This window comes from Nelumbo lutea, chromosome 7, assembly GCF_056320005.1.
Source record: "Nelumbo lutea isolate HS-2025 chromosome 7, American lotus-T2T, whole genome shotgun sequence".
Lineage (NCBI taxonomy): Eukaryota > Viridiplantae > Streptophyta > Magnoliopsida > Proteales > Nelumbonaceae > Nelumbo > Nelumbo lutea.
The window spans coordinates 50,582,799-50,596,942 of record NC_142690.1 but is presented as its reverse complement, the minus strand read 5'-3'; the positions used below and the strand labels follow the sequence as shown (position 1 = coordinate 50,596,942).

The 14,144-nt window shown below is 40.7% G+C and overlaps 1 protein-coding gene across 2 annotated transcripts in view; it reads right to left on the bottom strand.

Annotated features, from left to right (window-relative positions):
• EMB2369 (tRNA synthetase class I (I, L, M and V) family protein) overlaps positions 1 to 14,144 on the bottom strand; it is a 54,657-nt gene that overhangs the window by 1,306 nt on the left and 39,207 nt on the right. Inside the window, exons 14-19 of one of the 2 annotated variants that reach the window (XR_016102237.1) lie at positions 14,019 to 14,096; positions 13,837 to 13,938; positions 13,525 to 13,697; positions 13,201 to 13,378; positions 12,025 to 12,350; positions 11,460 to 11,591 (exon numbers count right to left, since the gene is read on the bottom strand). Coding sequence is in view for 1 of the 2 variants with exons in the window: in XM_088955009.1 (XP_088811135.1) it covers positions 11,460 to 11,591; positions 12,273 to 12,350; positions 13,201 to 13,378; positions 13,525 to 13,697; positions 13,837 to 13,938; positions 14,019 to 14,096 (741 nt within the window). In the remaining variant the exon portion in view is untranslated. The remainder of the gene's footprint in view (positions 1 to 11,459; positions 11,592 to 12,024; positions 12,351 to 13,200; positions 13,379 to 13,524; positions 13,698 to 13,836; positions 13,939 to 14,018; positions 14,097 to 14,144) is intronic. The other variant, XM_088955009.1, reaches the window with a different exon arrangement.

The following is a 14,144-nucleotide window of genomic DNA, read 5'->3' as shown; positions in this document are numbered from 1 at the left end:
ACTTGAAAAGGAAAAATAATACTTAATCTTCATCTAGTTAATAGAAAAATTTATAATTCACAAATAAGACACTAGAAATATATATATATATATATATATATATATATATATATATATATATATATATATATAGTATCCATTTATTCTGCATGTGTGAATGATTCAATTAACACTAGTTCAGTCCTAGGCCTGAGATAAGTAAGAAGGAAAGAAAGAAGAAGAAGAAGAAGAAGAGAAAGAAGAGAGGAGAAAATGAAAGGGTTCAGTTTGAGAAGAGGAAAAGTCCATCCCTCCCAGCGACCACCTTATATTTATACTCTTTGCATTAGACTACAAAAGACAAATCTTTCCCTCATTAAATATGGGACACACAACTTAAACCCACACAAAATAGACAACCCATCCTTAATTAAATAGACAAATGACCAAACTACCCTTGTATTGTCAATTCTAACACCCCCTCAAGCTGGAGAGTATATATCATATAGTCCCAACTTGTTACATATGTAATCCACTCTTCCCCGACTCAACCCTTTTGTAAACAAATCTGCCCACTAGTTTCCTAAACTCACATGAACTATATTTATCACTCCACTGATCACTTTTTCTCTTACAAAATGACAGTCAACTTCAATATGCTTTGTTCTTTCGTGAAAGATTGGATTAGAAGAAATATGGATTGCAGCTTGGTTATTATAATACAATTTCATAGGTCTGTCAATTGAGAACCCCATCTCCTGCAAAAGATTTTTCAGCCACACTAGTTCACATGTAGTATGAGCCATGGCCCTGAATTCAGCTTCAACACTGCTTCTTGCTACTGCAGTTTGTTTCTTGCTTTTCCAAGTCACTAGATTGCCACCAATGAAAGTACAATGCCCTGTAGTGGATCTCTTGCCGGACACAAATCCGGCCCAATCAGCATTTGCGTACCCCTCTATCTCAAGAGTTCCTCCACCCTTGTATAACGGTCCACGACCTGGAGCTCCCTTCAAGTACAAAACAATTCTTAGAACTGCCTCCCAATGTGGACCTCGAGGATGTTGCATAAACTAACTCACCATACTTATTGAACATGATATATTTGGCCAAGTAATAATCAAGTAGTTCAATTTACCCACCAACCTTCTGTACCTTCTAAGATCATCAAACTCTTCACTTGCATCAATGCTCAACTTGACATTTGGTTCCATGGGTGTTTCAGCTGGTTTGGCACCCAACAACATTGTTTCTTCAAGTAAATCAAGGACATACTTTCTTTGACACAAGTTAACACTATGTCTTGACCTTGAAACTTTTTTTGTTTGATAGATAAGATTCAATTGATTTCATTAGAAGCAAATGATAAATAGTTCATTGCAAGCATCCCAATATGAGGCGCAAGGTGTAGCCTCATTCATTGATACAAAAACATCATAAAGTTACAATTGGGCCCAATACAATTGTTCCCTAGTTACCCCTTGTTTAGCTAGAGAATCAACAAATAGTATTACTAATTCCTTAAACTGTTCAGTGACCTTTTTCCCTTCTTACCGTGTGATTCAGGATCTGGCCTCGGGGAGGACGATTGGTAGAGGATGTATGGTTGATGGACTTTACATGCTAGAGAATAAGGCTGGTCTTCAAGTCACAGAGTCTAAGTGTCAGTCCTGTAAGAGTCAAGTTTATTTATGGCATTGTCGTCTTGGTCATATATCTTTTGAGTCTTTGAAAGTGGTGTTTCCAGAATTGTTTAAGTCAGTGTCCGTTTTAGATTTCTCTTATCAAAGTTGTCAATTGAGTAAGCAGTGTAGAACTCATTTTCTTTCAAAAAATAATAAATCTGAATTTCCTTTTCACATTGTTCATTCTAATGTGTGGGGCCCTGTTACTTTACCATTTGAGAGTGGCTACAAGTATTTTATTACCATTATCGATGATTATTCTAGATATACATGGGTATACCCCATGCAGACTAGGGATGAAGTACCAAATATTATCCAAGATTTTCAGCGGATGGTCTTCACCCAATTTTCACTTCACCGTAGCTCTTGTACCCAAACACCACAACAAAATAGTGTTGCTGAAAGAAAGAACCAAAACCTCCTTGAAGTGGCCCGTGGTTTACAATTCCATATGAATGTCCCAAAACGCTTTTGGCTTGAGGTTGTCCTTTGTGCTACCTACCTCATCAACCGCATGCCCTCTCGTTGGTTAGAGTGCAAAACCCCACATCGACTTCTCTTTCCTAAGGCCTCCCTTCTTCCCATTCCTCCTCGTGTGTTTGGTTGTTGTTGCTTTGTCCAAAATCTGTCACCCACTCATGGAAAATTGGACCCTCATGCTATTCCTTGCATATTCCTGGGGTACTCCCTTACTCAGAAGGGATACAGTTGTTTTGATCTTGTTTCTTGGAAATTCTATATTTCCATGGATGTCTCTTTCTTTGAGAGTGAGCCTTTTTTCCCTGTTTCTCCTTAGGGGGAGAGTAGGAATGAGGAGAAACTGGTTCAGCTCCCTCATGGAAAATTGGACCCTCATGCTATTCCTTGCATATTCCTGGGGTACTCCTTTACTCAGAAGGGATACAGTTGTTTTGATCTTGTTTCTTGGAAATTCTATATTTCCATGGATGTCTCTTTCTTTGAGAGTGAGCATTTTTTCCCTGTTTCTCCTTAGGGGGAGAGTAGGAATGAGAAGAAACTGGTTCAGCTCCCTCTTCCTGATCCTCCTCCTTTTCGTGTCTTCTTCTGTCGTCACAAAGGCCAACCAAATTCAAAAGCTGTGGAGAATCCAGAAGTAGTACCTCCAATGCCATTAAACGCTTAGGGGGCGGATCATACTCACTCAGGTATCTTGGTTCCCATTGATGTCCCTGACCCCATTGCAATTGATACCTCTGTTGCTAATGACCTTGACCTTCCTATTGCTCACAAGAAAGGTGTTAGATCATGCACCACTAAACACTCCATTTCCCACTTTGTTTCCTATGAAAACATTTCACCCTCTTTTCGAGCCTTCCTCACATCCATTGACAATATCCCTATCTCTAAGAATGTGGCAGAAGCTCTTTCAGTACCTGAATGGACAGATGCTATGAAGGAAGAAATTAATGCCCTTCATAAAAATGGCACATGGGAACTTGTAGATCTTCCTAAGGGAAATGATCCAATTGGATGTAAATGGGTGTTCATAGTCAAACATAGGGCTGCTGGCACGGTGGGGAGGTATAAAGCTCGTTTAGTGGCAAAGGGGTTTACACAAGTGTACGGAGTTGATTATGTAGAGACTTTTGCACACATTTCCAAGATGAACTCAGTAGAAGATCAAGACTGTAATCAGTCTTGAATCCTAAAAGGTTTTAGGTTTGCAAAATAGAAGAGACAGTGAGAGAAAGGAGAGAGAATAGAAGAGAAGCAAGAGAACACAAGTTGTTGAAAGGAAGGATAGATTCTAACAGATCTACCGCCGCCACTCTCTTAATATTTATAGGTTATGTTTAGTACATAATGGAAAGGACACATCTGCCCTTGGTACTTACATAATAAATAAAGTAAATAAAAACTGAAATAAATAACAACTGAATTGACAAGTTGGGGCCCACATCAGTGTTCTCTACACTCCCCCTCAAGTTGGGGGTAGATATCTATCATGCCCAACTTGGATAGGTCTGTCTCTAACTTCTTCCTTGGTACAACCTTGGTGAGGATATCCGCGAGCTGCATATTAGATGTGATGTACGGAAGACACACTTCTTGTGATGTGACCCTTTCTTGCACAAAATGTCGATCAACTTCGATATGTTTAGTTCTGTCATGCTGCACTAGGTTGTGGGCTATATTAATAGCTGCCTGATTATCACAATACAACATTAAGGGCTTTTCATAGTCAATACCCAACTCTTCAAGTAGTGACCTCAGCCATAAGATTTCAGCCACTCCATTAGCCATTGACCTGTATTCCGCTTCAGCACTGGAGCAGGAAACAACACTCTGCTTCTTACTCCTCCAAGAGACAAGGTTACCTCCCACCAGGGCACAATATCCAGAGGTAGACCTTCTGTCATCAACACTTCCAGCCCAATCGGCATCTGTATAGACTTCCACCCTCATGTGATTATTGTTCTTGAGCAATATACCTCTACCCGGGCATCTCTTCAAGTATGCTAATATTCTCTCTGCCGCAAGAAGATGAGAAGTTCTAGGGGAGTGCATGTACTGGCTAACAATACTAACTGCATAGCTGATATCCGACCGAGTGAGGCAGAGATATAGAAACTTTCCAACCAACCGTTTGAACATAACTTTGTCTTCAAGAGGCTCCCCACCCTCTGCAATAATCTTGTGATTTTGTTCGATGGGTGTATTAGCCGGCTTAACACCCAACTTTCCAGTTTCCGCCAACAGATCTAGAACATATTCTTTGAGAGATAAAAATCCCCTGCTTGGATCTAGCAACCTCAATACCCAAAAAGTACCATAGTGCACCAAGATCTTTCACCTCAAACTCTTGATGAATGAGCTATTTGAGGGACTCAATCTCATGATTGTCATTTCCTGTCACCACAATATCATCAACATATACTGCTAGTAGTGTCAGAGAGGACTCCACCTCTTGATGAATAGTGTATGATCTGACTGGGCCTGTACATAACCAAACCTTCCAAAGACTAATCTGAACCTATCAAACCAGGCTCTAGGTGACTGCTTCAAACCATACAATGCCTTGTTCAGTCGGCAAACCTTCTTACCTGTCTCTGTATCATAGAATCCAAGAGGCAACTGCATGTAAACCTCTTCTTGTAAGTCTCCATTCAGAAAGGCATTTTTAACATCCATTTGAAACAGGGGCCAAGAATGATTTGCTGCAAGGGATAACAAAACTCGAATGGTGGTCATCTTGGCTACTGGGGCAAAGGTCTCCAAGTAGTCTATACCGTAAGTCTGAGTGAACCCCTTTGCAACCAGCCGGGCTTTGTACCTTTCAATAGAGCCATTAGCATTATGCTTCACAGTGAACACCCATCTGCATCCCACCGGTTTCTTTCCTTTTGGTGGGTCAACTAGTGCCCAAGTATAATTCTTCAACAGGGCATCCATTTTGACTTGCATTGCATCTTTCCATTCTGGAACTGATAAGGCTTCTTGCACTGTTCTTGGAATAGGGACATCGGCAATGGGAGTGAGATAGGACCGATAAGATGGTGATAGACGATAATAGGATAAGAACTGTGAGATGTTGTGAGCTGTAGAAGTGGTGCAATGTTGTTTCCCTTTGCGAATGGCAATAGGGAGATCAAGGTCATCCACAGGAGAGGAAATGGCAACAGTGAGAGGTATCTCAGTAGGCTCTGGATCTAGAGGTGCAGAAGGAACTGGAGCTGGCCGGGACTACCAAAGACTAGGATCAACCTGCCTGCATCGCCTGTGATAGACTCTCAACTCTGGCTCCCTCTAACCACCCTCACCACTACAACCTTCATTACCCATTGGAATAGGTAAAGGAACAGCCCCACTTCCACTCTCACTGCTCTCCCCCTGAGGAAAGAAACTCAAAACAGCCCGACTCTCACTGCTCTCCCCCTGAGGAGAAACCCTAGGATAATAGGGTGTCTCCTCAAAGAATGTGACATCCATGGAGACAAACCGTTTCCCTGAAACCGGATCATAGCAGCAATAACCCTTTTGAGTTTGTGCATAACCAAGGAAAATGCATTTGGAGGCCTTAGGTTCAAATTTGGAATGATGAGACCCGAGAAGCTGAACGAAATAAGTATAACCAAAGGTTTTAAGAGGAACAATGAACAACTCCTCGTCTGAGTATAGAAGGGAAAAGGGGGTTCTCATATCAAGGACCCGGGAAGGAACTCGATTAATGAGATAAACTGCCGTGAGGATAGCATCACCCCAGAAGCGAATAGGTACATTGGAGGTAAACATAATGCTTCTAGCCACCTCCAAGATATGCCTATTCTTCCTTTCGGCAACGCCGTTCTGCTGTGGTGTATAAGGGCAAGTGCTCTGGTGAATAACTCCATGGCTAAGAAAGTAGGAGGCCAATGGCTGAGCAAAGGCATTATCAGATCTAAGGACTTTGATTTTGGTCCCAAACTGAGTGAGAACCATCTGATGAAAGTTTTGGGTCAGAGCAGGAACCCCATCCCAAGAACGCATAAGATAGACCCAAGAAAACCGGGTATGGTCATCAACAAACAGTAGAAAATATCTGTACCCACCCATAAAAGAGATATGATATGGCCCCCAAACATCAATATGCACAATATCAAAAGAGGAATTACTCCTTTTATTACTTAAAGAATAAGAGGTTCTACAATGTTTGGCAAACTCACAACTCTCACACCTCAACTTTGATAACTCAACAGACTCAAATAAAGCAGGAAACAGACTCTTCAAAGACTTAAAAGACAAATGACCTAATCGGTTATGCCAAAGCATAACCAAACTCACAGACTGGGAAACAAAAGACTTCTTATCCACTGACTCCTCCCGACGAGAACTCTCTCCAAGCAGATAGATCCCATTCGTCTCACGGCCAGTCCCAATCACCTTCCTTGTCTCCAAATCCTGAAAAAACACATCGATCAGGGAAAAAGGTTACTGAACAGTTCATGTGTTTGGTAATACTACTAACTAAAAGCAGGTTAGCATCAAGCTTAGAAACATGCAAGACAGAAGATAAAGAGATAGTATCCGATAGCTTGATGTCCCCCTTGCCCGAAATGGGAACAAGAGAGCCATCAACAATGGATACTCTATCTCGGCCAGAGGACAAGTGATAAGAAGTGAACAAAGATGACAAGCTAGTCATATGGTCAGATTCACCTGAATCTATTACCCAACAGTGATCAGTATTACCTGGAGCTGAAGCATGGTAAGCTGAGGCTCGAGTACCTGAATGTGCAAATGCAGATGTGGCAGGAGCTGATGGTGACTGTGATGGCTGAGCTGAACTCCCAACTTCCTTTTCCAACTGTATGAGGGCAGCCCGAATAGCAGCTAAAGTCTCCAGGGATGTGCCTGATGAGGATGTTGAATCAGTGTTCACTGCCATATGAGCATTACCCTTCTTATTTCTTAGTTTTGCTGGGACCAAGTGAGGATGTAGCTTCCAACAAGTATCTTTTGTGTGCTTGGGTTTCTTGCAATGTTCACATACCAGATCCCGTTTATCTTCCTTCTTCCAGTCCCTTTCTGAGTCACCCCCTGGCTTGGGTTTAATAGCTGTCAAGGCTGGGAAAGAGGGCTGAGGCTGCATCATAACTTTCCTCCTGGTCTCTTCACTATGCACCAGGGAGTATGCTTGAGAAAGGGTCACACTATCTCTTGTCAATATCTGTTGTCGCATAATGTCATATTCTGAATTCAAACCAGCCAGAAACTCAAATACCCTATTTGTCTCGACTTGCTTTCTGTGAGTCTGTGCATCTTTGGGACTCTCCCACTCAAGGGTCTCTAGATGGTCAATCTCATGCCACAAGGATTTCAAGGTAGAGAAGTAGACAAAAATTGGCTTCTCTCCTTGTTTAAGGTTGTTCACCTCACACTTCAGTTCATAGGCTCTGGCAACATTAAGGGGTTGGGAATAGGTTTCTTTCACAACATCCCATATCTCTTTGGCTGTCTTGGCCCACAAGTGATTTCGGCTGATATGTGGTTGCATAAAATTACATAGCCATGCCATAACTAAATAGTTCTCTTGAACCCACTTGGTGTATGTTGGGTCCTCCTTGGAAGGTTCTTTCACATCTCCCAAGAGGTAACCCAGTTTTCCCTTTCCTTCAATAGCCATCATGGCTGATTGCGCCCACTCCAAATAATTTGACCCATCAAATCTCATAGTTGTAATCTGAAACCCAGTTTCAGATACATTACCATAACTGTGGTTTCCAAAACTACTTTCTCCCTGACCCTTAAACTCCATCTTTGATCAAGATTTAGTGGCTACAAACTGTTAGAGCAATTATACCAGAAAACAGAGTCAAGCAAGTAAGTCTGAAATCTGATCCGAAACCAACACAAATCTGATCTGATCTGAAATCTGATTTGATCCAATCTGAAACCAACCCAAATCTGATCTGAAATCAATCGGCATTCACATTATCAGGCAGCCTATCAATCTGAGTTGCTATTTTCTGAAATCACTACTGTGGGGCCCACTGCTGCGAGAGCAAAAATAGGGTTTCAACTGTAGGTTTGAAGTAAGTGCTCAGCTGCACTCTCCAAGCAGTCCACACAAGTGGGACTTGTCGTAGAGCAATATGAAACCCTAAAAACTAATCACCTTTGAAGAGGGTTCGGCCCAATAGTCAAACCCTAGAAACAAACTTAACCACAGTTCGGCAAGCCAAACCCTAGAGCAAACTTGAACACAGTTCGGTCCCTCTTTCTAGATAGGTCCAACCTATCTCGGCTGGTTGCAGTCTCTGAAACTCAATAAAAAAAAAACTTACTTACTGATTACCTGTCTTCGGTTTACTGTCTTCTAGGGTTACTTGAACCCTAACCTTCACTGCCTCTTCTTGATTACCAACTCTCTGCAAGCCGCGGCAAGTCTTCAACTGCTGCGAACCTCTCCTGGTAATCTCCAAGATTCAGCCACCGAAAAACTTCTTCAAAGCTTCCAGCCCTAGCTAGTCCTCATGTGGTCGACTGGACTAGACACACATGAGAAGCCCTAGATAGGCTCTGATACCAAGTAGAAGATCAAGATTGTAATCAGTCTTGAATCCTAAAAGGTTTTAGGTTTGCAAAACAGAAGAGAAAGTGAGAGAAAGGAGAGAGAATAGAAGAGAAGCAAGAGAACACAAGTTGTTGAAAGGAGGGACAGATTCTAATAGATCTTCCGCCGCCACTCTCTTAATATTTATAGGTTATGTTTAGTACATAATGGAAATGACACATCTGCCCTTGGTACTTACACAATAAATAAAGTAAATAAAAACAGAAATAAATAACAACTGAATTAACAAACTGACTCAAATTGACACTACTATAACTGAAATAAATAACTACACTGCTGTTCTATTCTCTCTTGCTGCTAATCTTGACTGGGATCTACATCAGCTTGATATCAAGAATGCATGATGGTGACCTTGAAGAGGAAGTTTACATGATACAACCCCTTGGTTTTCAGGATCGAGGCAATGAACAAAAGGTGTGCAGGTTGAAGAAGTCTTTATACGGGCTGAAACAATCACCGAGAGCCTGATTCAGCAGATTCCATGCAACGGTTCAGCAGAAAGGATACGAGCAATGCCAATCTGATCACACATTGTTTGTGAAAAGAGGAGAAGGTAAAATTGTTGCTTTGATGGTATATGTTTATGATATAATTATCACTAGCGACTGGAAGGATGAAATCCAAAAGTTGAAGAGTTTTCTTGCCACACAGTTTGAAGTAAAGGATCTAGGTCCTCTAAGATACTTCCTAGGAATTGAAGTTGCCTGGTCAAAAAGGGGTATCTTCATTTCCTAAAGGAAGTATGTCCTTGATTTACTCCAGGATACAGAAAAAATGGGAGTGAAGCCAATTGATTCCCCTATTGATCCTAACCATAAATTGGGTGACAGCCAAGGTGAACCTATCAAGGATGTAAAACAGTTTCAGAGACTTATGGGAGATTGTTATATCTTTCTATGACCTGCCCAGACATTGCTTATGCAATTGGTGTCCTTAGCCAGTTCATGCATGCCCCTATGACCACTCATCTTGAAGTAGCAGAAAGAATCCTCCGATACCTTAAAAGGTTTCCAGGTGCTGGCTTGTTGTTTCAAAGGCATGGACATTTGAAAGTTGAAGTGTATACTGATGCAGATTGGGCAGGATCCCTAAATTACAGAAAGCCAACTAGTGGCTATTGTACCTTCATAGGAGGAAATCTAGTTACATGGAGAAGCAAAAAGCAAAGTGTGGTAGCTAGGTCCAGTGCTGAAGCTGAATATCGAGCAATGGCTCATGGAGTGGCTGAAATTATGTGGATAAAGAATTTGTTGAGTGAGTTGGGTTTTCTAGTGGACAAACCTATGACCCTATTCTGTGATAACAAAGCAGCCATAAACATTGCTGCTAACCCTGTGCTACATGATAGAACTAAACACATCGAAGTCGACAAACATTTTATCAGATAGAAGGTTATCACAGGGGAAGTGTCAACTTTGAGGATCAACTTGCAGACATCTTTACAAAATGACTACACCACTCACAACATCATGATTTATGTGACAAGTTGGGCATGATTAACATTTATGTCCCAACTTGAGGGGGAGTGTTAACAGATGTTATTTTTCCTATGTATAGTACCACAGGGGTACTATTGTACTTTTACTCTTTTTATTTTAGTTGCTGTCGCCCTAGTATATATATTAAAAAAGTTGCGCTGCCAGCAGTATCTTTTGCTCTCAGTTCTCTCTTCTCTATTCTCTCTTCTCTCTCTCTCTCTTTTCTCTCTTCTTCCATTCTTCTCTCCTGCATAACAACTCTCAAGAACACTTCCACTGATTTAGGCCATGGCACATAGTTCTCATCATTTAATTTGATAGAGGTCATTTGAACATTCAGGTAATCGGGGGAAATGATAACACTGGTTTTATTATCACTACCCTTTTCAGTTGTTGCCAATATAACAAAATCACCACACACCAAAAGAAGATTCAACTACAAGAGACAAGGTCACCCTTCACTATTCAGCACTAGACCACACACCACACAATAAAACACTGTTGTTACAACACTGCTGCTGTCATAGGTTCAGCACCAGAAACCCTACTGTTACCACACATATTCAGACATAAAAAGAGAGAAAAGCAATCCATACGCATACCTATCAATCAGCACTGCCACTTGGATGAAATCCAGTGCAAAAGAGGGAGAACACACTACATTATCAGCTGACTAGAGAGTTCTGTTCACACCTGTCCACAACCAGCCCTCTTCGAGTCATCGATTAGAGGGTTTCTAGCAAACCACCATCACAGCAATTGGAGGCATAATTACCTCCAAGAAGGAAAAGCGACCACTCCTTTTTGGTCCCTTATTGATCCTCCAATTAGTTTGGGAGTTATTTCAACAGGAAGTTCTGATATGGCAATCCAAGGACAAAGGAAAGAAATTAAGTTCTAGACTGATTTTCTAGTGCTCTAATACCATGTGAAAGATTCAATTAACACTAGTTCAGTCCTAGGTCTGAGATAAGAAGAAGAAGAAGAAGAAGAAGAAGAAGAAGAAGAAGAAGAAGAAGAAGAAAGGGTTCAGTCTGAGAAGGGGAAAAGTCCATCCCTTTCAGCCGACCCACCTTATATTTATACTCCTTGCATTAGACTACAAAAGACAAATATGCCCCTCATTAAGTATGGGACACACAATTTAAACCCAGACAAAATAGACAACTCATCCTTAATTAAATAGACAAATGACCAAACTACCCTTCTACTGTTGATTCTAACAGCATGCATGCCACATACCTCAGGAAAACCTTCATACACCAATGAGTTCAAGTGTCCAAGCCGAAACCAAAGCTCCTCTGCCATGTGTGGCGCATAAGGTGAAAGCAACAAAACAAATGCTTCAATTATTGACTTTGGATGCTTATCCCACTAGAAACATTAACCATAGAAGGTTTGGTTAGATAATATGCAAAGAACAACTCAAGTTGGATACAGAAATAATAGTAAACAAAAAAAATACCATCTAGGCCAGACTAATGCAATAATGTACAAAAATAACATCACATTAAGAAAAACACTTATAAGAGACAAAAAAGTGGGAGCTCTTTTTCTTGGTGGTTTTTTTTTATTGGGGGGGGGGGGGATTAGAAAACATAAGAGAAAATCCCAACTGCCAAAACCTCAACCAGTAGAAACCAAAACTTCAAATGGGTATTCAGAACACCATTGCTTGATAAACCAAAACATCATAGGAGATTACATCCTTATGGCATCAGAGATAAGATTCTGTGATGCCTTAAACAGATAAATAACACAGTTAATCTGTTTATATGGGTATATGCATATATGATGGGACTGTTACATTATCGAGCTTGGGTTAGGGTGGTTGCTTAACTCCTCAACTCAGGCATCATCAACTCCTCAGCCAGATGTTTATCTCTTTGGTCAAGCAGATCCTAGTATCAAAAAAAGTGAGCAATACCCATCCTTGAAGTCAGGATGGGTCAGTTATTTGGTACAAGTTGAGCCAACATGAGTAACAAGTGAAGCTCCCTAGAAACCATAGCATGTACAACCAGGTAGCAAGCTCTTAAGGTTGTGAAGGAAGACCTTATATGCTGCATTAATGAACTCCATCATTGCAGAAATTCCAGTGTTGAATCTCATTCCTTCAATTTCATCTGTTACCTGCAAATAAAATTAGGTCATTAAGAAAGATAGTTACAATGCTCTTAAGAAAATATAAAAACAAGACATGCAGGAATAACTGCAACACATATATACACAAAACACACTATATGAGGATAGCCTTTTTTTTCTTTTCTTTTCATTCATTCTTTTTTTTTTTCCACTGGTAACTGGTAAATAGTAGCCATTGACTTTGACCTGACAGAATCCAAAGGACCAAAACCTGCCACCCAAAAGAGCCCATCCTATACAAAAGGACCAAGATATACCCCTACTTTCTGACAGACCTTAAAACAAAAATTTTGACAGCATTACCACAGATACTACTAACCATCAAGAAGAACCATGGCCACCATCAACCATGAAATCTCAACCTGTTCCTTTCTCAAGTAAAAACCCCTAAATTACATTTCAATAGACCTAGAACCCCAACCAAAAAGCATTAACAATTTAACAAGGAACAATTTCCTTATTATTCTGCTATAAAAAAATCCTACCACTAGAACCCACACCTTTCCCCTTTCCCCCACAGAACAGTTCTTGTTGATTTTACACTGAGGAACAAACCTGATAAGTAGTGATTTTATCCCATCTACCTGCCAAACCCAGGTCCCTTCACCATAGACTTATTCACCTCCTCATCCAACAATCTATTCCAAACAAATGAAGAAATCATAACATGCTAACCACAAAGGGCCCACCACAAAGGAGAGCATAGTATATGATGCTATAGGTCTAGCAGCACTGCTTTGAGAACGAATATTATCACTATCAACAAAAATTGAGTTGGCATTAAGATAATGAAAGAAAACTAACACCAATAACTACATCAAGTTCAGAAAAGAGTAACCTTCTCAATGCATTTGTGGAGAGTGCGAAGCTGTTCCAAAGTAGGTTCATCATCAGTTGCCACCGCTCCATCTCTGAATGATCCATCAGGCAAAGGTGAACCAACAACTAACCTCCAAGTCCTCCCCAGAAATCGATGGACACCTTCAATACCACTGGTACTCCATGTTTTCGAATCTCTACAAAAGCGAATGTGTCAGAGAGCCATAAGAGAAAACAGATCCAATTTGTGCTCTAACTCTGAAATCTCCAGAGAGAAGAGCTAAAAGGTGCAAATGATCAGCGAAATAAGTACATGATGAAATGTAAACCTCAATTTCACTACCTTAGTGGTCCCATAAACATTTCATATAAGCGAAGAGAATCTGCACCATATTCAGCAACAACATCATCGGGATTGATGACATTTCCCCTACTTTTGCTCATTTTGTGAGCCCGTGCAATCAGACGAATGTTTGGGTTATCTTTCAGCACAAAGTAATCACCAGACTTCATTACCTACAAAAGGGGAAACAGTGTCTCTTAAGCAAATAAATAACATGATAACTGTCATAGAGAAGTACGATTTATCCTATTTCAAGAGTTGAAGGGACTATTGCAGAAACAAATGACATACTATGCAGGTAGGCAAACAAACCTTGTCTTCTGGAACTCTTTCTTGCTGAAGCTCACCTAGAGCATCAGTAGAGTCTGCAGATATTAGCTTCCCTTCTAGGTCTCTGTATGCTGTGTACTCAACCTGTTAATTTAGATCAACAGAATTTTTCTTATGGATCTTATGGATTACATCACTTCACATGGGAAAGAAACTCTACTTACTTCCCCAAGTATTAGCCCCTGATTTATGAGGCACTGGAAAGGTTCTTTCGTTGAAACAACACCAATGTCATAAAGCACCTGAAAACGGAAAGGCCAATAAAGTCTTAAAAGAATTACACAAGCAAA